Source organism: Vicia villosa, linkage group LG5 (assembly GCF_029867415.1).
Source record: "Vicia villosa cultivar HV-30 ecotype Madison, WI linkage group LG5, Vvil1.0, whole genome shotgun sequence".
Taxonomy (NCBI): Eukaryota; Viridiplantae; Streptophyta; class Magnoliopsida; order Fabales; family Fabaceae; genus Vicia; species Vicia villosa.
In genome coordinates, this window is record NC_081184.1 from 147,969,090 (window position 1) to 147,978,098 (window position 9,009).

General features: G+C 34.2%; 1 protein-coding gene across 1 annotated transcript; it reads right to left on the minus strand.

Annotated features, from left to right (window-relative positions):
• Positions 1 to 2,631: 2,631 nt before the first annotated feature.
• On the minus strand, positions 2,632 to 5,080 carry LOC131603100 (E3 ubiquitin-protein ligase SINA-like 10). The gene is made up of 2 exons (XM_058875355.1): positions 4,684 to 5,080; positions 2,632 to 3,540 (listed from the first exon to the last, which is right to left on the minus strand). Exons 1-2 carry the CDS (start codon positions 4,984 to 4,986, stop codon positions 2,878 to 2,880), a joined length of 966 nt encoding a protein of 321 aa, XP_058731338.1. The 5' UTR covers positions 4,987 to 5,080; the 3' UTR covers positions 2,632 to 2,877.
• Positions 5,081 to 9,009: the final 3,929 nt, after the last annotated feature.

The window sequence follows — 9,009 nt, forward strand, 5'->3', positions numbered from 1 at the left end:
ATTTGAAATTTCTGGTATAGCATCAGCAAGGCTTTTCCCTTTTTTTTCATTACTTATTAAAAAAAAACTGAATCGATAAAAATGTCACCCGACTTAATATATACATATAATAATTGTCATACATATCAGAATACGAAACAAAATATGATGACTTCCTAACTACGTCTTCCCAATGACTAAAACGACCTGCATATACTAATTCTCATGCTTTTGCATCATCAATACAATTTTGTCACCAACAGTTAGTGATAAGAGGCGGTGGACAATCAGGTATCAACTTTACCTAAACCCAATAATTGTTGTTGACCAAACCAACAACAATGATTTTATGTCTCCTCTTATACCTAGGTGGAGCTCTAAGGCAAGAGGAAAAAATGTGATGTTAATTTTTTTAGAAAGAGAGTCAAATACGACATTGTATCTAGAAACAATAGGGTAATCCATGTCAGAAATTAAGAGTGTTCAAATTCAAATCAATCCAAATAAAAACAACAAACTGATAAAAAAAACAAAAACCGCAAAAAAAAAAGAATAATATTGGATGTAATTTTGTAAAAACCGCTTGATTCAAATTAGATTTGGGATTAATTTTTCAAAACCGATCCAAACCAAATCGTATGTATATATATATATATATATATATATATATTTTTTTTGGTTTTTCATCACCGGTTTAGTCCGGTTCGGGGGTCAGTTCTGACATCACGTGGTTTCAGCCCCCTCCCGATCGCAGTTGTGGGGGATCGAACCGTGGTTCTCCCTACCAAGTCTAGCGCCAATCACCAATAGACCAACTAACGATTGGTCGTATGTATATATTTTAATACGTATTCAAAGATACTTATTTTTTAAAGCTATTTATTAGTTTGATCTAATCTATTTATTTTTATTTTTCATTTATTTCAACCATAATCAATCATTTTTATTTTGTAATATTATTTTTTTATATATACTATATATTATATATCATATCATATCTATCATTTATTAATATTTTTATAATTTTAATAAACCTATATCATTTTTAATTTGGATATTTAAAAACTGATTCAAATTAAACCGCATCAAATTGGATTGAATCGAATTTTTTTTAATCAATAATTCAAAATTGAACCGAACCGCGAGTAAATTTATCTTTGGATCAGATGAGTTTTTACCTCAAAACCGATCCAAATCGAAGCGCGAACACCCTTATCAGGAATCATCATCCATTTATTCATACCATGCATACCTAAGTGTTCAACTCGTAACACATTCCTAGCGGTAGAAATTGTGTCATATAACAATTTGGAAAACAATTGAGAGTATTGATGAACTTGAGCATCTAACTGCATCCGAATAAAAGACCATGGCTCTTCACCCCATCCAAGGAAAGATGCAATACAACGAAAACCACAATTTCCATCGTCACCAACATATATAATGTCATCGATGTATGGATGTAGAAAATCAGCAAACTGAGACAAGTAAAGATCTCTTGAAGATGCGTTGGGTGGTTGATTGTCAATTGACATACTTGGCGGTTGATTTCCTTTTGGTTTTGTGGATGATCTCTTCGTACTCTGACTCCCTTGCGAGCCCTCGCCATACTCCCACTGGTTAGAATCACGATGCACATCACTCTCTTAATTCTTCCTACTATTCTTAACTCCTCTCTTTGGCTTGTACTTCGCTGACGATGGACACATTAAAGCTGTGGATGGATGTATTAGTTGGCGAACCTTTTTCTTCAACACCCTCTGACCTACAATATCCAAAGTATTGAAATATCTCTTCAAGTTTCCACACTCTGCTTCTAAATCCCACTTTGTACCACTTTCATCATGACCGACCTCATGTTTTGCAATGTTCAATTTCGTTCAAAATACATGAATTGAGTTTAAATGAACAAGTTTGCCTAGTATTTGGAAACTGGCGAGCTGATACGCACACGATAACTCATGTGTTGTTCTAATGAAGCAACCACGTCTTTCTTGGCTTGAACCAATAAATCTTATCCTTTCTAGTTCCTTTTCAATGGGTTGTATACATTGTCTTGAGACAAAACCGTGCAAGTTGGCATAGAATGGAGTGTTATACCTATCTAAAATTTGAAAAGCTTATGCCAAATTTCCAGTATATCGGAAATTCCAAAATTTTCGGTAGATTTTGTTACTTCTCGAAAATTTCAAAAAATTTCAAATATGTTTCTTTGATTTTCCATCACAACACCGAAAATTTCAAATTTTCCAATAAATCACCATCAAAAATTTTGAAAAACACGCACAACTTCCAATAAAAACGTCAAAATGAATACTGAAAATTTCGCCTGAGGGTATCACAAATTTTGGTTTTACTGCATGTCCATAGTGAATTTTTTTTTAAGAAATGTAATTTTTTTAAAAAATAAATATTAACAAGGGCATTTTTGTTAATACAAAAATATGAGGAGTACCATAAATAATTTTAAGGGTGGGAGGTTTAATTCTTTTGATTAATGTACTTCTCAAAACAGAAAGCCCAAGAAGAAGAAATAACAATTCCATGCAATTTGTTCCTATGAATCTCCCTGCAATATGGCTGCAAAAATATTATGTAAGCAACAATCGCTTTATTTAAACAGGATATGGATAGAAAAGCACCCAAACAAAGTAAACTAATATTCAACATAGATTCAAGATAATTGGATTTTTCACATGATACATATTCACTTGATAACCTTAAACTATAGTCAAATACAACAACAAAAGCATTTTTTTCATTTCCCTTCAACTATAGTCAAATACAACATCATCAGCATCTTTCTTGAGAGTTGTCACATTCTATTGTGTCTGACATTGAGATAATGGTTCAATGTGAAAAACCTGAATTTAGCAATCAACAAAGTTATAATACCTTTCAATCTTCAGCTATGGTTTTAGGAGGCTTTATACGAATATCCAATTTGAGTTGTCCAAAACCAAAATGATCCGAAGGTATCAACAGAAAGTTAGTTGTAGGAGCACAACCATTGTTCTCTTGAATGGTCTTCGTAGTAGATTGCAATATTAATGTGCTCCCCTGAGACCTAGCCAAGACATCATAATGAATATCCATTTTCAAATTGGGGCCAAGGCAACTAACCTGGACTATATTTCCCAGATCCACGAGGTAATTGTGAACAATAAACAGTCTTGCATCATTTTGATCTACAAGAACAATTTCTTTCTGGCGAGTATTTAACGAGACGGATATAAATTTGTCATATGTAAACTGTATTCCAAAGCCTACATGTCTATGGCTGAAGTGGAGAGCTAACTCTTTGGATGATGCAAGAAAGTTGCAACCTGTATGTGGACACTTACATGGTATATATACACAGTCCTTCTCGTGGCTACTTTTCAAATTGCAACTAAACATTTCTTTGCAGCCGTATTTTGCATTCGGGCATGATATTTTAATCGATTCCAACAACTTCTCCACAGCACGGCAACGATTGTACCCAATAGGCATTAAGCACAAGGGACATTTGTTCCTAAGTTCCCCACAACATTTAGAGCAAGCAATATGCCCATTCTCACACTGATTGTCATTTATTCACAAAGAAAGTTATCAAATTAGATCTTTCATTACACGGAAGAACAAACAAAACAGTTAAAGTACCTCTTAGAGGCTTGCATGTTTAAGTTGCTGAGATAGAAAATTAAAGAAACATACAACAAACCATGTGAACATCAACTTTGAGCACAAGGAATGCATAAAGTACATAATTTAGTAAGTTTTGAAGACAAAGGTCGTCTTACAACAAATCCGTCTACAGTTACACATCAGTAAAAACAGTTTATTTACAAGAAAACATCCAGCAAATAAGAGTTAAAGGCAAATAAGAGTTAAAGGCAAATATGTCCTCATTCCTCAATTCTTTTAAGAGTTTATCGCAGAACATCATTTATATGGTTAGGAGACCCTTAATTATTTACCTATACCCTCCATGACAAAGTTTTGTTTTTTGGTTAAAATTGAGGTGTAAGACTGCCACAGAAATTCATTCAACTGTAACAATGAAGAACTTTGCTTTCGATGTTTATAAGCTTCAAAGTTGTTACTTTTGAACCCTCAATATACAAAATGAAGAGAAACCTGTCTATAACAAATACCCCTGCTAACAAATTAACCCTCGCTCACCAACATTTCAAGCATAACAAATCACTCTATTAAGCTCATCACAAAAGTGCAAACAAAGCATTGAAAAGGTCACAAGCATGGCCTTTTACCGGGGAGTCCAAGACACCAAAAAGACCCACATCCAATAAACTTTCTACTGTAAAATCACACCAGTGAACCTGCCATAACAATTTATCCTGGATTCTTGATGCATTGGGTTAGGGTCCATGGACTGGTTGTGTTATAGTAGTGGAATTCATCAATGTGCAATTTCTCAATTCCCTTTCAAAAGGGAACTTTTTCACCTTCATCTTAACTCACAATAGAATTACTACCCTAAATCATTACAGCTAAAAACCACTTTTTTAGGGTTCCAAATTCCAAAAAAGTAGAAACCCAACTGAAATTTCAAGCTTTTAAAATCTCAATCTAACAACAATCCTTGCACATCATCAATGATCAGTTCACAAAATTCATACACAAATAGCAATCACAACAAGAAGAAAAAAAAATGCAAAATTCAGAGTCAAAAGAAAAAGGGGCTAAAATTTGGAAACTGACCTGGAATATAGGAATCGTCAAAGGCTCAGAGCAAATGAAGCAATCAAGAACATCAGGGTCAGAAATGATGGCACATACGTTCTTACCCAAATCGCTATTTTGTTCTACGTTGGATCCAGATGTTCCTTCGTTTTCTAGGGTTCCAATTGGGGGATTTTCCATTTCGAACCCTGCTTGTGGTTGTGGATTTTCTTCTTCTCTTGTAGATGATGTTTCTTCTCCGTCGTCTACCCTTCGGCGCTTCTGGTTGGGGTTGCTAGGTCCTTCACCGTCGTCGCATCCACCGACCGAGAATGTCACCATCACTGTGTTCTTCTTCTTGAATATCAAACATTCATTTATAGGAAAACTGCTCTGGTTTTAACATAAAAAGATGCTTCTGATTTTTTATGCAGTAAATTCAAGACAACTTTAGTACTTATATTAATTGTTTATTTCCATATTATTTATTGGTTTTCTTATTTTTTTATATTTTATTTTTTGATAATGTTTTGTTTTGTTTTCTTAGACAAAAGTTGGTGGAAAAATAATTGACTGTACGGACCTTCATGGTATGTTATTAAGATAATTTAAATAGTATATTAAATGTTTGCACAAATGAAGAAAAATAAAAGGACATGATGGTTGAGTTTTTTATTTTTGTTTTGAAAGTTAATTTTAAACATAAAATATGTTTATTGATAGTAAAAAATTCTTTTCGGATTTTAATCCAACACATTAATTTAAATTTCACTTTTTTTTTTAAATATGACTATTCTTTTAACGAACTAATAATTCATGATAATAATTAAAGGGTTTAATGGTGATGCACTGACAGTGTAAAAAAGTCATCTCAGTAATTTAAAAATAACAGTATGATTTGGTAGGATACATGATCGTGATTGGTTGAAAGTGTAAAACTTTTTTGCACTGTCAGTGCATCACCCCTTTTCTCATAATTAAATAAGACTTTTAAAAATAAACTCGTCTCTAGACTTTTGCTAATAAAACAAATATTTGTATAAGTTCAAAATCATTAATCTTTCTTATAAAATTACAAATTCAATTAAAAATCTCATATCATTCCCACGAGCACATGGCAACATCCTATCACGGTCATTTCATATCTTCAAATTCTTTGTACCTAATATGTTATTTGTAAGGGGTCAATCTTCCATCATCTATATCAAATTAAACAAAACATATAGTACGGTATTATAAAATAGAGGGTTAAAAGACATTTGCCCCCCTGCCATATAGGCGAGATTCGGTTTATCCCCCTATTAATATATTTTTTTTGGATTGCCCCCTTGAAATATGAAAAGCTCTATGATTTACCCCCCTAGGACCCCCCTGTAAACTTGTTTTTTTGATTTACCCCCCTGGTTTTTCACTGTTTTTTACACGCTTAAGGGGTACCCTAAAAATACAGGGGGGTAATCCAAAAAAAAAATTTAATAGGGGGTAAACCGAATCTCGCCTATATGGCAGGGGAAAAATGTCTATTAACCCTAAAATAGACCATACAAAATATAATTGCTTAAGCGAAATCAAATCCACAAAATTCTTATTCTACAATCATATTTATATGAGAATATGTATGCTCCTAAATCTAAATGATCCGGATATAATCAGTCCGCCACAAAGGCACCACACAGAATTCATCTCATATCAATGAGGAAAATAACCCGCCACAAAGGCAATTCGCCACTAAGGCAAATAATGCATATGTCATGGAATTGATGATGCCAATGCAAATCCCACCACTTAGGCAAATTCTGTCAGTTAGACAATCATACAACCATATAATATCATATAATATCACATCATCAAGTACATCATCTTAAAATTTACATAATCACCCATTTTCAATCGTAATCACAACCGCACAAATAATAATAATAATTAGAACCAAACAAAGGTTCATCCACATCACATACTCATACTCAAACACACAATATATATAAAACTAGTAGTTATATTTTTTTTAACAGGATTAAATTTATGGAACAAAACTATAATTCCATTCTTTTTTTCCCTTCAAAACAATTATGTCCACAACGTTACAGAACAATTATGTTCAAGATGGTTTAGCCTAGAGTTAGAAATAGAATCGGCATAGATGGTTGACCTATTGGGATCCACAACATGACCACAAGCTTTGGCATATCCGGAGAAAATGGTATCAAAGCCACCACGGAAGCCATGTTACCCTTGCAAAACACCATTACATCATCAGCATAAAGGCAATGGGAAGGAGCCGTCATGCCTCTAACACCCTTGATAAGCTTCAAATTTTTTTGAAGAACAAAATTAGTGATACTTCTACTAATCACATCCTCAACAATGCAAAAGATAAGTAGGGACAAGGGGTCACCTTGTCTCACCCATCTCCCACAATAAAAAAACCAGAAGCCTTTTCATTGAAGGAGAAAGACATGTTGGCTAAGGAAAGAATGGTCCTTATCCAACAGTAAAAGATGCTACTGAAACAAACTTCTCAAGGATGTGTAACAAAAAATTCCAATCAATAGAATCAAAAACTTTAGTTATATCAACTTTCAAAGCAAGGTTTGAGCCAAAACATTTCTTGTGCATCAAGTTAATGGCTTTTGAAGTAAGGCCAATGCAATCCATGATGCATCTTCCATGGACAAAAAATGCTTGCTCCTTAGAATTGATGAGAAGCATGATAGAAGCCAACATGTCTGCAAGCACCATAGAAATAATTTTAAATTTGAAATTTTCTAGTGCTATAGGTCTAAATATTTATATTCAACCAGCATGACTGGATTTTGGCAGAAGGATGATGTAGCTGAAGTTGAAATTAGGCAAGATCCAGTTGGTGTGGAAGAAATTGTTGACTGCACCAATGACATCATGGCTAATGATATCCCATTAATTTTGTAAAAAGAAAACCCCAAAACCATTTGTCCCAAGAGCACCATCTTTTTTTAGGTTGAAAACTACATCTTTGATCTATCTGGCATTAGGAGGCTTAACAAGCATATTGTTGATATCCTCAGTGACAAGAAAGGAATACAATCATCAACTAAAGCTTGATCACTAAGAATGGTGTTGGACTCGAAGAAAAGCTCTTGAAAATAATTGACTACATGATATTTTAAAGTGCCTTGATCAAAATTAAATGTCCAATCAATTTTTATAGCAGAGATAAATTTAATATCATGATTGGTTTTGGTCACCCTATGGAAAAAATGGGTGTCTCTATCTCCATCCAACCATGTGCCATTTTAACTTGGCTTTTTCCTGCCAAAATAGGTTCTCAACAAATAGGGCATTATCCGAGGAGCCAAGAGAAGCCTTCTCTTGATAGCACATCAAGAGAAGAAAGGCCTTTTACTTGAATTCTTTAATGAATGATATCCAGGAACTCTTCAACTTGTTTGACTTTATCGGGAAGAATACCAATACAAATTTTATTCCAAGCATTAAGGATACCCCTTAGCCTCTTGACCTTTTCAAATAAAACCATCATGGGGCAACCACCAATGTTAACATCCCAGGAATTTTTATCACTTCAACACATATACAGTGTGTTGACCAAACTTTGAGGAATCTTAATTGAGAGGTAAAATTGACATCAAAGGTACCAAATTCCAGCTTGAAAGGATAATGATCTGATCAAAGAAGGAGAACCAATCTGAAGGATAGAAAAACACTTAGAAAGGGGGGGATTGAATAAGTGTGACTTTAAAACTTGGACAATAAAAATAAAATGCACAATTATTTTTATCCTGGTTCGCTGTTAACGAAGCTACTCCAGTCCACCCCCGCAGAGATGATTTACCTCAACTGAGGATTTAATCCACTAATCGCACGGATTACAATGGTTCTCCACTTAGCCGCAACTAAGTCTTCCAGAGTCTTCTGATCACAACTTGATCACTCCAGGAACAACTGCTTAGTTCACTCCTAAGACTTTTTCTAGAGTCTACTGATCAACACGATCACTCTAGGCTTAGTTCACTCCTAAGACTTTCTGCTCAGCCAACTGCCAAGACTTCCTGCTCAGCCAACTGCCAAGACTTCCTGCTCAGCCAACTGCCAAGACTTCCTAGAGTATACTGATCAACTGATCACTCTAGTTCCTTACAACTTAATGTAATCTATTCAAGAGTTTACAAATGCTTCTTAAAAGCGATAATCACAACTGTGATATTTCTCTTACAATTTAAGCTTAATCTCACTAAGATATTACAACAGCAATGTAGTGAGCTTTGATGAAGATGAAGATTCTGAGCTTTTGATTGAACAGCGTTTCAGCAAGTTAATTTGAATTGTATTGGTGCTAAATCGTTAACCTTGCTTCTCATCAGAACTTCA

What these genes read in the sequence shown, in the direction of transcription:
- LOC131603100 (XM_058875355.1), bottom strand. Translation starts at nt 4,986, where the DNA reads ATGGTGACATTCTCGGTCGGTGGATGCGACGACGGTGAAGGACCTAGC. An exon ending in TGACGATTCCTATATTCCAG is followed by an intron (nt 3,541 to 4,683) that starts GTCAGTTTCCAA and finishes AATGACAATCAG; the next exon opens with TGTGAGAATGGGCATATTGC.